Source organism: Pangasianodon hypophthalmus, chromosome 15 (genome assembly GCF_027358585.1).
Source record: "Pangasianodon hypophthalmus isolate fPanHyp1 chromosome 15, fPanHyp1.pri, whole genome shotgun sequence".
NCBI lineage: Eukaryota > Metazoa > Chordata > Actinopteri > Siluriformes > Pangasiidae > Pangasianodon > Pangasianodon hypophthalmus.
The window spans coordinates 19481557-19503956 of NC_069724.1; the positions used below are offsets into that span (position 1 = coordinate 19481557).

The 22400-nt window shown below is 38.8% G+C and overlaps 1 protein-coding gene across 3 annotated transcripts in view; it reads right to left on the minus strand.

The window, feature by feature from the left end:
• nsmfa (NMDA receptor synaptonuclear signaling and neuronal migration factor a) overlaps window positions 1–21995 on the minus strand; it is a 32475-nt gene extending 10480 nt beyond the window's left edge. For 2 of the 3 annotated variants that reach the window (XM_053240369.1, XM_034311498.2), the window contains exons 1-4: window positions 21622–21994; window positions 7876–7934; window positions 6616–7386; window positions 5258–5324 (exon numbers count right to left, since the gene is read on the minus strand). In XM_053240369.1, the coding sequence (XP_053096344.1) occupies window positions 5258–5324; window positions 6616–7386; window positions 7876–7934; window positions 21622–21692 (968 nt within the window). In that variant the 5' untranslated portion in view covers window positions 21693–21994. Of the gene's footprint in view, window positions 1–5257; window positions 5325–6615; window positions 7387–7875; window positions 7935–21621 lie in introns of all 3 variants that reach the window. The other variant, XM_053240368.1, reaches the window with a different exon arrangement.
• Window positions 21996–22400: the final 405 nt, after the last annotated feature.

The following is a 22400-nucleotide window of genomic DNA, read 5'->3' on the forward strand; positions in this document are numbered from 1 at the left end:
CTGTATGGCTAAATTGACTAGGAATGCATCGATGTCAATACTGTAAACGATATTGTGTGCATTTACTTGTACTCATAAAAAATGCCAACATCTGATACGCGGTGATGTAAGCCTAACGTTCACTGTGAACATATGAGAAATGACGAACTGACAGCGATCATAGCAAAGCAGACTGCCAACTGTGCTCTGCGAAAATATCAAGAGAAGCTCCTACAGTGTCTTTCTACAATGCAAGTCAACTGATAAAACATCTTCAACATGAAACTGGCAAAAAGCACAAGAAGCAAATGCTGACTGGGTGAGAAAAATGTCTACAGACATCTATGCTAGATGAGTGAAAGTAACAACCCTTTCCCTGTATATTGTTCTTTGACAATCAAAAACAATTGGTCCTTGAGAACAAGGGATTCGGATGCAATGACAACAAAAATGTACTTTACTTACAACTGTACAGAAGCGTCTTTCTGAAGTGGAAATAAAAGCTACATGTCTCCACTGCAACCATAATGGTACGTAATGTAGCTAGCAAATGCACTTCATTTAAAATCAACCTCGCTAACATTCTAAAGAACTAGCCTTGTAGCCTAAGTCAGGATCAGTACTGACAAGTACTCATATTCTTTCTTAGCAGTGCAAACCCAACTCCCAAAGCCTCTAATACACTGCTTCACAACTCTGTGATGTCAGAAAATCTGGATCTCTAAGTGATGTGGTGAATATTAGATAATAAACAATGTGAACATGATGTGTCAGTTTCTGCCTGATTGGATTTTAAATGGTTTTTTTTATGTTTCTCATGAGCCTTTCACTTGGTTATTTAACGTTCTGTCAATGGGTCAAAATATTGACACATACTGACCTACTCTATGCATTTTCCTTCACTCTGAGCACATTTACACACACTTGGGCAAAGTACTGAGCGTTGTCTCATGCTTTCCTCACTCCTGCTCACAATTTTCATTCCGCCCCAGTTTCCGCCTACACAGGTATCGCACTACTCTCATTACTATTATAACCATACACAAACAGCCTCACAAGTGCAGGAGAGGGCGAGGAAATAATGCTGTAGTTCAGCGCTATCATAGACACATAATTACAATGTAGTGACTTGGGAATAATTGGCAGGGCAGTGATAGAGTGATGGAATGAAAGAAAGACGTGCAATGAGTGGAGAGGATGAGAACACGGTGATCCCACTCTCTCTTTTGTCCCCTTTGCCCCTCTCACCCATGTACATCCAAGACGTGATTGAATGTTATCACCTAGCTTAATGAAGGGATAAAAGAAAGACAGAAGGACAGAACGAAAGAAGAGAAGCAAAGAAGGATAATTCAGGGAATTTTTTCTCTTGTGCCATTTTTATTTCTTTATGTTCTTCCTCTCCTTCCCATCTCCCATCTTTCTTTTTATTCTTCTGTTTCTTTGTGTGTGTGGAGGGTCTTAGATGGAGTGTGTGTGTGTGTGTGTGAGTCTGTGCTTGCTACTCAATTCCTCTCCTCAATTCAGAAGCTTGTCCATGTCACATTGTCCTTCTGCTGAAGCAGCTGAACATTGTGGGATACATACAGTACATAAACCCCATCCCCAAACGCACACACATACACACACACCTTCCAAATTCACTCTTATTTTCCACCTGTCCTCCCTCTCCCCAGTCGCTCATCCCCTCCCCTTCTCACTTCCACTTCTTCTTCTCTTCTCCTCAATCTCCTGAATGAATGATTGCAAAATCGCCACTGGCTGTCTCCAGAGCAATTGAGAATTCATTCTGGCCTGTTTCAATTACATTTCTCTCATCTTCAGGAATTGCCTCTGATAATATTTATTCATATTGCACACGGCTCTGTAAAAGACACACAGCATATTCAACATTGCTGGCTACGCTTGATCACTCACTCTCTGAGAACTGGTTTACTATTAACCACAATCATTTCCTATCTAATCAACTTCACTGTCGTCTGTGTGGGTGTAAAAGAATTTTTTTTTTTACATTATCACAGTGATTGGATTGTGTACAATAGTCAGAGGTTTACTCTGAGCTCTGAATTTTACTGGGCAAAGTCTTTTTTTCATATTTTATATAATACATGTTGTGTGATTAATCAGCACAAAGAGGAAACAGACGGAAAAAAAAGCCATTTCCGGACATGGCCTGTGAACTTTCAATTATGATCCTATGTAATTATTACCAATTATCATTATGTAATAAGAATTAACAAAATATCTAATCACACCAGAATCCTGCAGTCACTAAAATGACTGGGGTAGAGACCAGGTTAGCCATCTGAGTGATACAGAAGCGATCTGCACTGAAATTACTTTGCAAGTGATCTACATTCATCTGTAGTGTATGTGGTGAGCCTGTGAACACCACAGGAATACTTTTTGCAGCATGTTGTCTAAAATGATCCAAAGTGGAAAAATGGGTAAATGAGGCTTAGGGGGCTTAGGGGAATAAAACAATACAATGATATTTTAATCTGCAGAGCCTTTAAGGTGACATGGTGGTTATTTTTTTAATAAGGTGTGGTCACAAAGTAATTAATACATAAGATAATAAAAGAATTAATACCACAAGATAATATATGAAGGTTGTTAAATTAATATTTCAAGGCTGTCTCATGGCTGTGAATTATTATGTTTTGGCCATGAGATACCAAAGTCATGGCCATGAATTTTATAACCTGACTTAATATATTGTGGGAATGACATCTTAACATATGTCCTCCAGAGAATTATTTGGCAGGAATGCATGAAAGCCTGTAACATGGGCTAATGGTATATCCATTTGCAACACCAGTGGCTCCAATGTGTTTATGCTTCATTCCAAGACTGTAGTAATGTGTTTTATTATCGTCCATCTCCATGCTTAGGTTCATGGCCACAATTATCTAATTCAATTTTTTTCACTAATTATAAAATACAATAGTTGCTACAAGTTACATGCTTAGTGGCTCCAAAACAGCTCTTGCAAAACTAAACTTGTGGCCTCGAAATATTAATCAGTAGCCACACCTCATTAAAAAATATCCACCATGTCACCTTGGCAGCTCTGTAGTATTCTTGTGGAAGTAGAGTTTTCTGCCGCTGTAATTAAACTTTTTTTCTGTACTGAGAACTTTCAATGGAAGCCAAATGGCAATATTTTAACTTCAATATTTAAAAAGATATGACTACATAGCACAAATGCTTCCATTACACGAATGAAGAAGTTCTTACGATGAGACAGAAATGAGAGTGAGTTTTACCAAATCCGCTCTTATGTAGTTTTATCTAATATGAATAAATGAAAGGTAAGTTCATTTACTTCCATTTCCTAGACTTTTTTTTGGTATCCATAACTGATTAGATCCACATGACTACGTCTGTAACACATAACTAGATGTTCTTCTCTCTACTAAAGTATCTCCGAAAGGAACAATTACATAGGATTAGAGCTTAATTTACAATTTTTAATTAACTGAAGAATCTATGAAAGCGTTCTACATAAAATGTTTGTTAACTGCTTGAACAACAGTTCTTATTAGGCTTTTATTACAAGTTTTGAGTAAACAGGTTTTTCATTCTTTCTCAGTACAGAGAAATGTATAGAAATTATTGTCTGTAGTAATCTCACATGTACTACAGATGCAGTAGATTAGGTTGGAAAACACTGGCATATTTCTTTAAGAACTCCCAGCTCAAGAATGTCTCTGAATTATTTATTTCACACATTTCCCACTTTTCTCTCTGGACAACATAATGCCAGTGGCTATGTTTACATGCACATCAGTATTCCAATATTAATCGGAATTTGGTAATATTCTAATTAGTATTGAGTCATGCAAACTCCACAATCCGATTGCCCGATTCAGATTAAGACAATATTCTGATTCCCCAAATTCCGTTTCCCACCCCTGGAATATGCCTGTTTTAATTGGAAGTTTGTTGCATGTAAATACCTTATTCAGAAATTCCACTGAAAGGAGATATATGCACATGCTCAGTCCACAAGGAATTGTGGGTGCTAACAGATGCTTAGCAGTAGGCTAGGTATTTAGGAATGGCATCTCAGGCATACTTACAACAACCATGTACACAGGAATATTCCGATGCCTGTACACATATAAACATTGTATTCGGAATATGGCTGCAACCCGAATACAGACCTTAAAAGGAATTTGATGTGCATCTATACGTAGCCAATGAGAGGGACACTTGGCACACTGAAAAGAGATGGGACTAGTCTGGCTTTGGGAAAGTAAGCTATACTCAATGGTTAAACATCTCCCTGAATGACTTGCATATTAATTTTGTGAACTTCAATGGTGCCACAGTTTATATTTTACTGAAATCCTATGCTGACTTTATTTAACTTCAAGAAGTTTACACTTTATTTAGTTTAATCTTCTATTTTCACTTTGGTTAACAGTTTAATTTGGGCTACTGATCAGAAAGCTGTGTGTTCAAATCCCAGCACTTCCAAGCTGACACTCAACCGCTCAATAGTATTTACAACTGTGTTTACAACTGAGCTTTGAATAAAAGCATCAGCCAAATGCATGAATGTAAATGTAAAAGACCTGGAGTGTCTGATTTATCTTTCAACACGATATACTGTAAATGTCCTTATACACATTCCATCTGCAAATGCCAAAAGAATTCTACAAATCTGGATATATATATATATATATATATATATATATATATATATATATATATATATATATATATATATATATAAGGTTTCTTAGAACTTGTTTTCTGATTAAGCCCAGAATTTGAAGATTTGATGCTTAAAAGTTGGCTAATTTAAACTAGCTTCTTTACACTCTGCCAGAAGACCTGCTTTGGAAACGTCAAACAGTCAGCCAGCTGTAACGATGAGGAGGTTACAAAGGTTACAGGGGATACAGAAGTTGCTGAGAGAAGCTAGTATTTAACAGGCAAAAAATGAAGTTAGTTTTTACTCACGATATCCTGCAGAACAGCAGAGGAGGTCGCACAGAAGAGAAAGAGGAAAAAATCACTTTACAACTCTGAAGAAGTGCTTCTGTAATGTGTGTGTTGTGTGGAGGTGGTTTTGTGTGCAGTTTGCTCACTGTGTACTCGTCAATTTTCTGAGTCACTGAGACAGTGTGAGTGTGTATGTCAAAAAAAAAAAAATTGAGTGTGTTTGGCTGGAGAACCTGCAGGACCATCTGTCCCTGAGGTCACTGCACATTGCAACTTAATAGTGTGTGTGTGTGTGTGTGTGTGATGTCAGTGGGTTGCTCACGCCTGCATGGTTGTGGTAGCGGTCTGGAAGCTGAACATGTTCTCTTTGGGGTACCACTGGCTGTCTTCTGTTGGAGAGAAAGTAAAATTAGCTGTGGTTGTGGGTTTCCTAAACACTTTATATTTAATTCCAGGCTGACGTATACTTCTGAAAAAGATGCACATAAACGTTTTTTTTATTTTCATAGAAGACTTTCGGGTAAACATAGGTTGTGGAAGCTTAAAGAGGAGCCAAGCTTGTATTATTCCTGCATGAAGACGAGTTGCAAGTGACATATGCTTTTTGTGGGTCTGGATTAGTCTAAGAAAAGTAAAGCTAAAAATTACAACAAAACAATATTAATATGTGTATGTTGTGTTAATTTGTTTTCATTTAGAAATCAAAAACTGGAAAACATCTTATTACAGATTTTAAATTTTTATTCATTTTTCTTGGCACAGACTAATATAGGAAATAAATTCTATTTAAATTCTAAACTGAAATAGAATTTAAAATATTGACTAATTTCTACTTTTACTTCTATTTAATTACTAACTTCTGCTGTAATTTGTAAGTTTCTACTTGTTTCACCATGCAAAGTTGAGAAATTAAATTTTGATGAATCCAAAAAAAAGAAAGCCCACTGCTGTACATTTCGGTGTGAAAGGAGATGACCTGGAAGGAAAAGTAGGGACAGCTATCAATCCAGGAGGGTAAAGGCTGTCACATGCTTAATCCGAGGTGCTATCCACCCACTTCTGCATGCATGAGCTCACAGATGCCCATGATTGGCTAGTGTCGCTATGATTGATAGGACAGAGAGTATATCATCCCTCCCACCTTGAGAGCACGGCCAATTTTGCTCTCTTGGACTTCTGGGTCATTGATGGCTGTGGCATTGTTGGGATTCAAATTCAAGAACTTCTGTTGTGCCTGTACACAGACTATTGCTAAAGGTAGATAAACAAAAACAAATCTGAAAGATGAATGTTTATGATAAAATTTTTATATTGTCTTGTCATGATTTACTCTTGTGGTTCATGCATTATGAACAATGTATCGCAACTGTGCGGTATAATATTATAGGCTCATTAATATTTGGATGTATTTGAAAACGACTATCTTTTACCTAATGAAGACTCTAATCAATTTTTACAGGAGGTTGATGGCCCTAGCATACATCCTCAGAAGCATAATTCAGCCCTTCATGTGTTGCTCAGCACAAAAAAACACACAGGTCCACCGCACAGAGGGCGAGAGAGGCTCACAGAGACACAGAGAGAGAGACACAGAGAAAATACAGACCACAGCACATCTAACAAACGCCCTTTTTGATCTCCTGTCTTTCTCTCTCTCTCCGTTCTCTTTTCCCATCTCACCTCTGTCTATAAAAGTCACCCGGTCCACACTGCTCATGCGCTCTAGTGGACGGCGCTGCTTGCCTGGCTCTCGCACGCTGCTCTCCAGCTCTAGCGAGCCGTGGCTGCGTGACGGTGCTCCGGGGCATAAGTCGCATGCCAGGCCATACTCTTTGCCCTCGCCCCAGCCACGGATGTTGTGGGCGCTAACGGAACTCTGCAGGGGCTGAGAGAGATGGTGGTGATGGTGGTGGTGGTGGTGGTGTTGGTGCTGCGACGGACCTGGCCCTGTACTTCCTGACGCTCCGCCTCCAGGTTGCTGCAAATTCGGCCCAGTGGTGCTATGGTGGTGGTTGGCATGATGGTGGTGGTGATGCTGGATGGGTGAGGAGGAGGTGGAGGCCTGGGCGAGGGTTTGGGAAGCAGACGGGGCGTCCCGTGCCTCCCTCAGCACATCCAGCTCCAAGCTTTCCTTGCTGGTACGGCTCCCGGCCAGCATGGCGCTCTCACCGCTGATGGTGTAGACGCGTGATGGCTGCAGCGAGCACTCCACGCACTTCTGCTGCTCCTCCTCGACCGAGAAGCTGCGCTCTAGCGACAGGCGGCTCTCAGAGGAGGTAGAGGGGATGTCTGAAGACTGCAGCAAGCGCAGCGTAGGGTCAATCAGGTTGGGCTCAGTGCTGCTGTTTGAGTCCTGAAGAGAGAAGCTGTGCTGGTGGTTGTTGTTCTGGGCAGAAACACTATCCGGCGAGTCCGAGTCGTGGCCAATGAGGGTGTCAGACAATAAGTGATCTTAATTGACAGCAACAGATACAGAGAGCAAGAATGGCAGAAAGAGAGAGAACCAGAAAAAAGGACAAATGAGGCCATGTCCAGTAGGACTGTTTTGAATAAAACATGACTGTGTAGGAGGCTTAAGATAGAGGTGTGCATCAGGACTGGGATCCCCCTGGATCCACCAAAAAAGTTGAGGGAGTAAATTGGGTACTCGTGTGGTGCTGTGTGATGCGTTTACCATTCATTCATCTTCAGTAACTGCTGCATTCTGGCCAGGGTCATTGTGGTTTAACTAACTTGTTTATATTTTGGAAAATAGAACCAGCTAAGTTTGTTAGAAAATACACAAAAATAGAAACTGCAGGAGCAGACGGGATTTGTTACAATTCCTTCAAGACCAGGTGGGAACGTGATTAAAAAAGTCCCATGCACACCTCTAGCTTGAGGTGCTCAAAGAGAGGCTCAGGAAAGGGGAGGGAGAGGAGAGTCTAATAAGCGGCTGACCTGATCCGTTTCGGCTCTCAGGGTGAGCGTGAAGATACTCTCCAAATGCTCGGGCTGCTCTGCAAAGAGACACATAAGATCCATCATACACACACCAGCTATCGCAGCAACACAAGCATAGCAAGACATGAGAGAGCCTGCAAGTCATGATAATTGATTTTCTGAGCCCAATCAATTAGTTGGAATGGATCTGTATCTACCCTGACTAAGACAAATTCAGGTCCAGTTGTGAGCTCAGTAACAGCAAATGGAGGCATGAATTCAGCCTCTTTCTTGTTGTATTTCATCCACTGCCTATACACAGGGATGGAGAGAATAGTAAATACACATGAACAACTGTCTAGGTATCTTTAAGACATGAAATAGCATTTATCCACGTCATACAGTCACTGCTGTGGGATTTAAGAAAACAGAGAAGCTAGTTGCACCCGGGTGAAAATAAAAGGCAGAATGAAGCTATCTGCTCCTGGGTGAAAATAGAAATGTGCACCCAATTTAGTCACTGCCAATTCCCACATGCTAGCCAAGTCACTCTCTTACACATGATAGCCATTAGGAGTGCGAGACACAGGGGACTCACTTGCTAGCAAATTTGTCTACTGGTTTACACAGTATAATAGCCTAATGTTAGCTAGTTTGCTACTGAACATTAGACTACTGATTTCTGTTACACAATATGAGTTAGCCTAATGCTAGCTCATTTTACAAACCTGGACAATATTAATAACATTATAGTCAGCCTATTGTTAGCTCACTTTACAATCCTGGACAATATTAATAACATAATAGCTTCATTTTAGCTTGCTTGTTATCAAACTCGCTGGTGCTTTGCTTTAATTACATCATGTAATAAATAGTCTAATATTAGCTAGCTTTTAAATGAACTTGCCTAGATACTAATGTCAAATAGCAATGTGCTAAAGTGAACGTTGAAGCAGAAGTAGTGTTTAGGTAGCTGGCTTGATTAGCTAATGTTGAAAACACATGCTAATTCTGTTATACATTGAATTTTTTTGGTGTTTAAAGACACAAATAGCTGTACTATGTGGCCAAAGCTATTTTTAACAGGGTAAAAAACAGTCGATAACAGTTGATAACAGTTTTCACATTTTGCATTTGTCATCATGGTTCCATTATCATAGATATCAAACATTTTAATGGAGGATAACCTCTAAACAAACAGTTGAAACAGTAAAAACAAGAGTAAAAATGTACTTAATTTGACCAATACAATGTCCTATTAAACAAAACTATCTCGCTTTACAGACAGGAATGAGACAAACACACCCCAAAAACTGTGTGTAATGAATGCTAAAACAGTCAAATAAGAAGTAATGGCTAAGACATGCTAATCCCACAATATTGCTCTGAACATATGCTAACCTGTAAAAAGAAATGTATTGTAGAAAAGCCCAATAATTGAGTAAATTAACACAGTCCATATAGAAGTTCTATGTAGTATAAATTTTAAAACCAAACAGCAGCTTGGTGGTTATTGTTGATACACTTACAGTACATATAAAATAAAACTGTGAAAGATTATACGTCTAAAATAGAGGCCTAATGATAATTATTAATGTTATTGTTATGTCCTACAGATTAATGTTAATGCCCTACTGATTAACCTTAAACAGCATTCAAGTATTAATAATGTATGCAGTGCAGCTCACATTAACTAAAAACATTATGATTAAAAGATAAAAAGATATGCTTTTATATAAGGTATACATGTACGTATGTGTCCTTTGTTTCACAGTCCTGCAACTGGGTTCTCACTGAAATTGAAATTTGGAGTTTACCTACCTTTTTAAACCATGATCTCTCTGCATATACAGTAACTATCCTTATTTGTAAAAGACAATGGGATATGCTGTTTAGGAAAATAATCAATGGGGGGTGATGTGATGCAACCCAAACCTACCCCGTAGTTGATTATTTTCCAATACCAGGACATTAGAAAAAAGGCTTTTTCCTCTTATACCACAGCAAACATAACTTAAAGTTACAGCTATGCTGTTACAAAGGGCTGACACTGGAGACTCCTTCAAAAATTGCAAAATAAACTTCTCCCATATCAATAATTAAACATTTAATCTGTTTAGTTTATGTGGAGCATCTGGGATACATCTACATGTCTAAGTGGTTACTATAGAATCAGTAATGTATTAGAACAAGTGCATTAATAGAAACAGTGACTTCTGTCAGAGCTGCTTTCATAGAAAATGTATCAACATATAAAAATTAATAAAGCATTCAACAGCAATGTTGTATAATTTGCATTAGACTAGTGGAGTAATGTATAGAACATACAGAATATTCACTCTCAAGTAACAGTGGATTGTTTTATGATTTTATGTTTGATGATTGTTGATTTTGATTTTATTATGACTGACTCTTGGTCTAATTTTCTTTTATTTCAGATGCTCAGTTTAATTTGTGTGTGCTTTATTTAATCTTAATGGATTCTTTTATTTGTTATCATTTCACTGTCCAATGGTTTGAAATGAGCTCTGATTCATTATTTTTTAACTGTGTTGGCATGCAGGGCCTTTCTCAAAATGACACTCTAAACACAGTTGGGCTTCTCTGCTTAAAAATAAATAACTAGAATGAAATTTAGGGTCCTGCAGTGACATAAAATATCACAGACATTTACTCTTTCACATTTCTCATTTGGAAAAGTGATACTTTTTAGTTTTGCCAGTGACCTGGCATCTTTCCCAGGCACAATAGACTTAAACAGGGATTGTTGGTGGAAGTTTCCAGAGCTTAGCTCTAAGCTCTACAATGAGGGAGAGGAAGTACATGGAACAGAGAGAGAGAGAGAGAGAGAGAGCGAGAGAGAGAGAGAATGTGAAGAACATCACTACCAACAATGTATCTGAGATCTGTGCCAATCGCAGTCTCAGATGTAATCTCTTTATCATTCTACTCCAAGCTTGTGAAAGGATGAAAACATAAAACTGGTGGGTAGGGAGAGAGAGAGAGAACCTGGCTTCATCTCAGAATGGATGTCAATATCCTGTTAATTTCAGAGTCACCCAACTAACAATTTAAAATTACCAGAAAGTTTTCAGAACATTACGGTTCTAGGAATTTTTGATTCAATGAATGTTCTCTGAATGTTCTTAGAACATTTTTGTAATACTAAAGTTTCCATAATGTTAGTTTTTGCCTAACTGGAAATGATGGGTAAGTAATGTTCTAATAGCATTGTTAAGCACACCATCATTACAGCAGATGTTTTTAGAATATTGCTGGAACATTTTTTTGAAACATTACAACCAAACCTTCTTAGAACCTGTTGAATATGTAAGGAATAAAAATTATGCATTGGAAAACCTGGGGAAAATAAGCAAATGAGCAGAGATACTATAACAACCCAAAGTTGATTATTTTCAAGTTTCAAACAAAAACAGCATGCCCCAAAGAGTTTTATTCCTCTTATACCACAGCAATTTGCCAATGATAATAATTTTTATTAATTAAAGAGGAAGACAATGTACATTTTATTAGTTTATAGTTAAGTTTAAAGTCTGTGAAACAAGTTAGTACCTGTTAATGCCTACATTATAGCAGCTTATTACTCCCTGAAGTTAATAAGACAAAGAAGCTACAGCTTGTCATGTTACCAAGAAACTGCAAAGCCCTCTGTCCTGAAGTCTTGAAAAACGTGTCAACAAATGTAAAGCTACAACTTTACCTCTAACTGTTACAATGTGCTGACACTGGGGACTCCTTCCAAAAATGCTATAAACATCACAAAAAACATGTTTTTAATGCGCCCCTGTGTAAGACGTTACTATAGAAATGATCACGTGTTAGAACGAATGCATTAATATAAACCAAGTCCATGCTGGTTTTCAGATGCTGGAAATCAAAGAAGAATAATGAGAGAATGTAATTAGCCTGTGTATAAGGAGGCTTCATCAGTAACCATCCGTCAAACAACCTCAGAATCGTGGGACTGAGCTCCAGATTGCCAGACATCTGCACCAACCCCAATGGTGGCATGCTGAATGACAGAGTAAGCCGAGAGCAGCCTTCGCGACACCCAATCAAAGCAACCAGCAATCCCATACAGTCAATCAGCGATTTAAGTTACATGCTGTTTAAGTATTGTGCGGATATACTGAAGACCCAGTCGAATTAAAGCTTATTCTGATCCGCATATGCTGGCACACAGGCTAGCGCGAGCCCCTTGTGAGTCATAGCTCTGTAAGAAGCTGCTCTGCATCAAAACATCGGAGGAGACGAACTGAACAGGAAGTCTCTAATGAGGGCAGGCTTTTGCCGGGTTTATTTCAAGACTGAAGATAATACCCCTACACAAACTAATGCACACACACTCCGGAACTGGGTGTCCGCAATGAGAGGGACAAACACTGTACATCCTCTTCTAAACACGCACAACCACCAAGCACCCACTCCTCTCTTAAAATTGCAACCTCCTCCACATGAGCTGTCACGCAGCCGGGGATCCCTCTGCCGGCGATTCCTCTAGTGTAAGAGCCAATGCCTCAGGACCTGTAGTACCATGTCCTGGAATGTGAAGTCTGCCTTCTGACACGAGGGCATGATGTGTATGACAATGCTCTCAATTATTCAGGTCCAGCCTACACAAGTGGGTCTCTGCATGACCAAAATGAGCACTCAGCTCAATCTCCCTGATAATGGGAGGACAAATCAGAGTGAAGAGTCATGCAATCCACTTGGGAATTACATGACCGGTAAACAAGTTTGTTCAACTGATGGAGATTATATATCCACATATCCATACATTATATATCCATATATATTATGTCACAGTATGCTTTTCTGAGACAGAGTGGATACCATGCTATCCTGTTAGTTTTTTTTTTTTTTTTTTTTAATTAAAATGTACTTAATCTTCACAGTTGTAAAATATAACATAAGACAACGGAGCATGCTGTTTAGAAAAATAATTAAAGATGGGGTTGTGTAACAAGCATCACCTCTGACTGTTACAAAGCACTGACACTGGAGACTCCTTACGAAAATACTAAATAAATGTCTCCTCAGAGAAAACGTTACCATACCAATAGTAACACCCATTTTAAACCAATTACGTGTACAATGCTAATTATTTTTTATTAGATAAAGAGCGATACTTTTTATTTTTTTATATATTTTTATATTAAAAAAATGTAAAAAAAAAAGAGTAAAAATTTATATTTAATTGGTTATGTTTTATTAGTTACATTTAATGGCGTGGAACACCTACAAAAAAAGTTGGTTATCACTTACAATATAACAGCTACCAGCAGAAGTTCTGTCACCAGCCTCCTGAAGTTAATAAGTCTTTTCAGTGTTAATTTTTTATAAATAAAATTATTTTTAAATAAAAAAAGACTTATTTTTTGTAGGCATTATATAAATAATCAAACATGTTTTTTAGTGCAACACTACTATATTGCTGGCATTTTGTGTGTTGTAGAAATTCATGATATGATATTTTTGTCATGTCGCCCACACTTAATATCCATGTGGAATTTTACTTTTTAAATTTTCTAAATTACTGTTTTATTAAATCAAGATCTGGGCTTTTTTAAAAAAAGTTTTGGATTTCATATCGAAACACTTCTCAATTCACTTCTACCTATTTAAAATGAACCCTTTGCTTATTTAATCAAAAATACTAAAGGCCGTTCAAAAGCATTTCCCTGGCTGTATGTGTGTGTGTGTGTGTATATATATATATATATATATATATATATATATATATATATATATATATATATATATACACACACACACACACACACACACACACATATATATATATATATTTCACACAATATGTTGAGGTGCTACTGGCGTCACAGTCTCCTCTGTTCCCTATCTCCACAGCTGAATCGCAAGCATTAACACCTACAGGCTGGATGGCAGACATCTCTGGAGGAGGAGCTTTACTTGCAGAGGAGGTCATTTAACACATATGATTTTGCTGCAATTTATAGCGCACTAGCATGCTGTTAGAGCAACTTCTCTTTCTCTGCATGGTGTGAATAGAAAACGATCCTTTCAGTAGTAAGAGGCAATTATCAGCCCCCTCTGAAGACCTCACGCGCTGCTTCATATTCTCCATTTACGTCCTCTGAGTTTTGATTAACATCAACAAGACGCCCCACTGCTTGGTGAATTGCAACATTAATAATACATAAGGAGGAATACAGAACATTGGATGAGCCCTGTGTCAAAAAAAAAGAAATTGGGAGACAAAAGACTGCATGGCGTGTGGCACAGGTGAAATAAGAAACCAACTGGAGTCCTGGCTTTTCCTGGGGGTCCAGGCACTGAATATGTAATTAGATTTGGCTGTAAGCCAATCTACCTGTGAGTTGGGTTATAACAGCAAATGTGGTCTATAACTGACAGCTACACCACAGCATTACTGTTAATGCAATACAATTAACCATTTCTGGAGACAAATAGAAATTTTAGAAAAAACACCTAAGGGTGGAATGGGGGTGAAGCAGGGAGCCTTACTGCCTCACCTCAGGATATGGCAGATACTGATATTGAATAAATTAACAGGCCTATATGCACCCAGCCCAGAGAAGAGAAACTGAAGAAATGAAGAACAAAGAATCACAAAGTGGAAGTACTACTAATTCATATTTCTGCTTTTATTTTCAATTTAAGTAACGTTATTGTGTTGACATGAATACACACTTTTACGATAATGCCGTTACAATGATATAAATGCCTCTAAACTCATTCATTCATCTTCAATAAGCGCTTTCTCCTGGTCAGGGTCCCAGTGGATCAAGAGCCTTTCCCAAGCACACTGGTTGTGAGGTGAGAATGGGGCTGAGTGATATGGACAAACTCTTATATCACAATATGGATAATTTCATATCTTGAAACGATAAATATCAAAATGATATATATTTCTCTAACATAGATGAAACAATTATCTATACAAAATAACATGCATGAATTCATAACTAGTCTGTGGCATACCTTACAAATGACCATTTTCCAGTCAGTGTCTGATGTGTTATACACAAACCACGCCCAAACGACAGAAGTACCTTCCTTTTTACGTACAAGTTCCTCATCGTTTAGTTGGGCTGATGCCTGATCTGTGTCCGAGTATTGCAGGGGGTTTCACCTGTGTCACGCTCCTCCATGTTCCTGACCCTGTGCTCTAACCCCAGCTTTCTTCCAAGCTTGGATATGCAAAGAATCAAATGCTACCTATGTAGCATGCCATGCTGGTGCAGCAGGTAGTGCTGCTGCTTCACAGCTCCAAGGTCTGGGGTGCACAATCCTGTGCTCTGGTTATGGTCTGTGTTAGCTTTGCATGGTTTTCTTATGGCTTTGTGGGTTTCCTTCTACCTCCCAAAACAATGCCTGTCAGTGAATTGGCTACTCTAAATTCCTTTGGTGTAAATGAGTGTTCAAATCTGTGATGCCCTATGATGCTCTTCCATCAGATCTGGTGTATTCCTGCATTTCACGCTCAGTCTTCAGGATAGACTGAAGATAAATTAAGGAATGAATGGATGTTCATTTTAACCTAATGAACATGACTGTAGAAATCTGACCTCTGAAGTTACACAAGAAACAAAGCTGTGTGCACAATAATGTTGTAAAACTCAACTTGACCCACCATCCCTCAAGATGGTCTTCTCACCAAGGAAGTCCTGCATCGAGGCTCTTCATCAAGACATTGCAGACCTGCATCAAGGCATTCCAAGGTGGTGGAACAAACTTCCCCTGGCTGTCCCAACAGCTGAGTCACTGGCTGCCTTCAAACGAAGACTGAAGACCTACCTCTTCACCAAGCTGATTCAAAAAAAGAAACTCTTGGCTCTGTCAGTTTTTGTTGCTGTACCTACTCAATGTACTAACTCCTCTCTAGCTTGATGGTATTCTTAGACAGTGCCCTAGTTATACTAGCATTAGAAATTGTTTTGATAGAGATGATAAAGCACTTCTGTAAGTCACTGTGGGTAAATGTAAATGTAAATCTCAACCATGACTCATTGTCAATTGCCATTATTTCTAGTAGCTCCATTATAGGAAGATTATACAGTGCCTGGTTAACTTAAATGCAAGGAAAGCAGAAGGAACAATCTTCCCCTGAGGTCATTCATCAGGATAATGTGCTCTTTTAAGGGTCATTCACTGAAATGTTTAAGCAAAGAAAACTAAAAAAAAAAAACTAATTCTGCATTGTTGTTGGCAAAGCAGTATAACACACCTGAAAGAATTCGGTGCAGTTATTATTCTGGTTTCTTACAATACATCAAGCTCTGTACAGCACTTTCCCTCGCTTTCTTGCTTACCGCACCACACTGAGAACACGGTCTTGATGAAGGCTTGAAGCTCGGCAGGACACTACACACCCTACAACACAGAGCTCTCCCATTACTGCATATCTGACGAAACACACACCTGCACACACACACACAACATTTTCATGCAGCGTTCTGCTCTTTCACACCACATATCCACTCTGCTGTCTCTTTGAAGCCGTACACATGTGGGCAGTTCCTACCCACCTATCCTTTAAATAAATTATTGTTTAGCGCCTTTTATAGAAGCTGTCATGGCACAGCTGAGCAAGATTGCAATTATAAGATTGCAAGCTACATGGTATAAATTTCTTCTACTAACAAGAAATCAGCTTTAATGAAGCAGCAGCTGTGAGAAGAGAATAAATAATAATCTCAGAGTTCTAATGTTCTTTTACCAGCCTCTTTATTTCCCTCTGCAACACTCTGAACACTTGGACATAACACTAGTTCTTAAGTACTTAATACTGACAGATAGATCCAAGAGGCTGCATAAACTAAAGTCAGCGCAGGAAGGCAGTAGGAAAAGTCTGCCTCTAAGGTCCTTCATCAGGTTAACAGCCTCTTCCAAATCCACTTGTCTCCTTAAAGACGTGAGGTTGAATATCCCTGCATTGAGACACAAGGACATTAGAACAGTTCTAATAGCACGTTCGAAAGTGCAGCCTGTTTACACAGAATTTGGGACCTTCCTGCAGAACAGACCGCTGATTAAAATGTCATCTCCTCCAAGACCCACAGCTCTACAACACTCCCTAATGACGCCTGGAACCTTCCCTGAGTTTCAATAGCGGACATCTTTGGAGGAGGAGCTTTAACTGTCAAAGGCATAATCGTAGTGCCAAAGGAATCCTAAAATCTGTATCATTTCATCCCCTAAGCCTAATTACAGTGCACATTGCACGTTCTAATCTTCACCACCGGAAGATAAAGAAAGTAAGGGGAGACCCATATACACCAATCAGCTTGACTAGTTCTGTTTATCCTCTTAATGCCTGCAATTTGGCTTCCGCACAAGGTGATAATTAGGTGTGGTTAAAACTAAACAAAATGAAAAAAACAAAGTTGCACAAGGAAAATTTTGACATCTCGAAGCATTAGTGCTTTCTTGCAGTGTTCATTTATAGGCATTCTTGAAAAATTGCTTTTCAAAGGGCAAGTAGAGGCTTCATAAATAACCAGTAAACTTTCAAAGACATCCACAAGGAGCAGAACAAACTAGTTCTATGGAAAACTTACAGTATATTTTTCTTCTTCGATATCAAATATGAATTGCGTGTCATTTCCACTAGGGTAGAGCTGATAATAAGGTTACTGCCCCATTACCCAGAAGTGTTCAGTGGCATTCAAGAGCTGCTCAAGATTCTCCCTGCCTTGGATTTGAACAACAGCAGACACTCAAAGAAGCGTCTCTTCTCTAGAAGGATCTTCTAACGCACTATACATGTGAGTCAGAGGTCCTTAGAGGAATAGTTTGGCAAAAATTATTATTAAATTTGCTTACCAAATGTAGTTAATCAGCCAGGACATGTTTGGTGTCTAGTGTTTGCTTCTTTAGGTTTGCACTGGAGTCTATCTCATCCAAAAATCTTTTTTTTTAGAAATACATGCCCAAGTCGTCATATATAATATAATTTCTTCACATCACGGACAAGCTATGCCATTACTTTTTTTTTTTTTTTTTTTTTTTTTTTTTAAATAAACCATTTGGTCAATTGGCAAGGACCATGTACATCTTCAAAGTAGATCTATATTATCACATTACTAAACTTCCAGCTTTCTGGTACTTCCTCAAATTCTAGGAGGCGGAGCCTAGAGGCTCATCCCAAAGAAAAGAGTTGTTCAAAAACATTAACGTCAGTGAAATTTTAGTGTATAGAGGTGATAAAACTACCCAAATTCTTTTCAGGTAAAATGCAAACTACTCATATAGAGGATACTCAAAGTTTGGGACATTTTCTATGATCTAATCCTGATCCAGAACTTTCTTCTGGACTTGTTTTGATAGCTCCTTGGTCTTCATGATGATATTTGTCTAGATATGTTCTCTAACCAAAATCTGGGGTCTTCCAGGAACAGGTGTATTTATATTGAGACACTTTAATTGCATATGGATGGATGCCATTCAACTACTTATGTGACTTCTGATGGCAACTGGTTGCACCAGAACTAAGTGAAGTGGTTTTTTTTTTTTTGCTTGTTTTTTTTTTCCAAATACTTTTGCAATGTATATTGCTTTTTTGCCACTTTTAATTTGAATATTATGAGGTATATTTTGTATATCTATGATCTATATTCCCAAAGTCCATTTAGGTTCCAGATGGAAGCACTACAAATTTTCAAGGGGGTGAATACTTATGCAAGGCACGGTATAATAACATCATGATAGACTTTTCTAAGTATTGTCATAATGGTCAGGTGTTATCAAGTCAAGTGCTTTTATAACAAGTGTCAAGTGCTTTTATAACAAGTAACTGACTGGACTTTATGAGCTATTTTTGTGCAAATTGTTCCATTTTCCAGCCTTTTCTTCATGAAATACTTGGATTTCTAATAATGGTGGTCAGAAACTGAAACTATAGTAGCCCTTGTTGGTGTTTTCTTAGCAAAAACACAGCAAAATATGCATTGTAATATAGCTATATACTGTATTGTGAAGATGTGTTAGGATATATTATTTTTGCGATATTTCCCACCCCTAAGTGAAAAACTAAAGAAGCATACCAAGCATGTTTTAGTCGATCACCAACATTTATGTTAAGTGGAAGTCAAATGCAAATTCAGTTTTTATGCCAAACTATTTATTTCAAACATACACAATATTAATTTTGTCTGTGCTTTGTTTAATTCCTGTACCAACAGTGATTATGAATCTTTACAGCTTATGCCAAAGACATCACTTCATTAATTAAAACACAGTTGTGAGTTTGAGTAATATAGCAAACATAAATTAAAAAACCAACCAATACTGTAAAAAGGAAGATCTATAATAGAGGTAACAATGGGACTTTAAGATGCAGATATCTTAAAGTCTCTTATTTTCAGTCTTTCTGGCTGAAAGTTTAAGAAAAACATTCCACCTACATTTAGTGGCCTGTATTTCACCTTCATTATGTTGTTTTATGGCTGTCTGGAAGAAATACAGGAGAGGGGAATAACAAGCAGCTCTCAGTGGACATGACCATTTGTCTATTTGCACACTGGTACAAGTGCGTCATGAGAGAGCAATGGAGATCCTCATTGATGACTCAGCCACTCTGCACATAAACCAGGCTAGATGAGCTTCGAGTGGTACCATGAGTAACATTGGGGGTCTTTGATCGATTTTTGAGGGCATTCATGTTCAGGAAAAGACGTTCATCCTTACCAGTAATTGTTAATAGCCTCTACCTAGATCTATGGCTCACCCTGGGAGCTCGGATGCAAATATTTTTTTTTCGGCCTGTAGATAGCAAATAAAAGACAGTGTCAGGGACGGAGGGTGTAGTGAAGGCCAAGGAGCACTACACATGTAGTACATGAATTAAAATCCAAGGGTATGTCAATGACATCTGCTTGGAGAAGACACCCAAAATAGGCTCATCAAGAAGAAACACTTTTGCCTGATGTGCAAGCAGCAATCTTAGGAAATTGAGAAAATGGATTGTTGGGAAGGAAGGTGTGTACATGACACGGTGTGTGTGGCGAGATGGGAACAGTGAGTGATGTGACCAGGAGGAGGGTTTGAAATAGATAAACTCTGATCTTGTTTCTGATTACCAGACAGCAGAACATCCACAGCCTCTCGCAGCCTTTTTATAGATTTTTTCCCTGCCAAGACACTCCCGGGAGAAGAATAACAAATAATCAGCTGACTTAACCTGAGATCATGATGGATTTAACGTAAAAGTTTAATATTTGACATAGTTTGAATTACCAAAAGGGCAAAAAAAAAAAAAAATTTTGCATGTTATATGGAAACACCTCAATGCTAATTATTTAGAGTCTGGTCCTATATTAAAGCACAGCTCTCTTGAAGTGCTTAATAAGTGCCATCAGTGGTGAAATCTGCATATTTCAGCTGATATAAGTAATTCTGCTTCTCACTCTGTGCGAGTTACTGATACTGAGAAACCGCCCCGGAGCTACAGACGTACTTCCAGTCTAATTATTCATTTTCAAAGAAAACACTTAGGACTTTGCTGGCTTCTGCATACTTGCATTAATAATGTATTCCTCATTTTGTGAAACTCGAATCACACTAAGCTCATCTGTGTCCGAGCTCTGACTGTGCCGTGGTTACGAGAGTCTGGCTGCTTGGTGTTCCTTCACTATATCTTTCCAACACTGCATCTGAAATCGGTATGCATAGCTATCTGCACACACGTCTGTCCTGCATACTGAGCAGGGACTTTATCCTTTAATCACCCCCCACCACACACACACACACACACACACACCCTGACCAGAGGGGATGCCGTGTACCCAATAGTCAGATATTAAAGCACTGAGCCAGGGGGATATGGATGCAAGGTTATGCCTATGACCTTCTCTTGGAAAATAAGACACATAAAATGTTTTTTTCAAGAAATATGACGCATGCTTGATGCCAATGACGCACTAAATGTACTTAAACAGCACATAAACTACACAGAACAACCAGAATTAGGACACAGCAACTGGTGCACTGTCTGTGAAGGATAATGCATGTGGTGCAGTGTGGAGCAACCTCAATGCCAATGATCCTGTGTAAATAAATCACAAGATTACTTCATGTCAATACCTCAACAGGCGCACAATTAGCTTGAGGCACTCCTGGCTGAGTGATTGACGGATTGATTGATCTGTCTTTTACCCTCTGCCAGCTGCCAGTGCATCAGACTATCAGTCCCAGTGCCACACTATGAGCTATGCTATTAAAAGGTGCACTTGGTGTATAACCTTTCTACACACCAAATCTAAGAGGTATGCTATTTCCACACACTTCCTTCTTCCCTACTTTAAAAGCTTAATACATAAAGGAGCCTCTGCAGTGGTACCTGACACACATGCAGGGTGTGCATTTCTGTCATAGCGTTCCACGTGACGACAACAGAACAACAAAGGGTTTCAAATATGCCTTTATATTAAATATGTAGTCTGAATGCATTGCAGAAGTAGCCATCATATGCTGCAGTTCAGAATCTGACACGTTAAGATGAGGCACCACTCATGCACTAAGTGACTCATTAGTCAATTATAATATAAATGACATTATGATCAGTTATAATAAGGACAAATTGCAAACAGCTGCATTCTGTTCATCCCGGTTCAGTGATGCGTCCTTGGCGTAAGGAGACAGAGATCGTGCACATGCAAAGATCAGGCATGCTTAGACAGAGACATGGGGCAGACTGCTGTGCATGTGCATGTGGACTGCAAGTGGAAAGCTGGTGCTCACCTAACTTTTGCTGCCACCGATGAAATAGCATCATTCCTCAGATTCCTCCTCTTGGACACGGCAGTTCCCATGCTGGCATGGAAACAACGGCGATCAGAAAGCGGCTCATTCCAAAATGATCACGACGCAGAGAAATGCACGAAAGGGACAAAAAAAACCCTCTTCAGTCACGCGTCTTCTTCAGAACTAAAAAAAAAAGGCAAAAAGGTACAGTATCAGAAGAACAGAGGCATCAGCTGCTCCTGGCTCGGGTTCTTGCCTGCACTACGCAGCGCTCTGTCACAGAGTAGAAAGAAAAGCACCAAAAAAATAATAAATAAATAAATAAATAAATAAACCACAGAAAGACGCCCCGCCCCTTTCTCTGCTTCCCATTCAGCCGTCTAAGGCCAGGTAACAAGGGGCGTGTCTGTTTCGCCTGGCGGAAAGGGTGGGCGTGTCAAAAAAGATAAGCCATATATGGTCACGGAATTCCACCGCGCGAGGCTGTTTTTTTTTAAATTGTTCAAATAGTTCTAAAAGGGACTTACGTTTAACGGTCATCTTAACAATGTTCAAAATGGCACAGTTTACTCTATACAGCCTCGAATTCACTGAGTGAAGTCCCTCAGGATTTAATAATTAAAGCCCAAAATGATGAAGTAGTCTTTATGAAAGGCAAAAACGTTACTATAGTAATTACAGTAATGACACCACTACAGTGTGTAACTAATTTACTGTTGTGTATCCATTAGCAGTCAAAGCTAGGTAAGAATTGAAGAGCTTATGAGGAAAAGTAG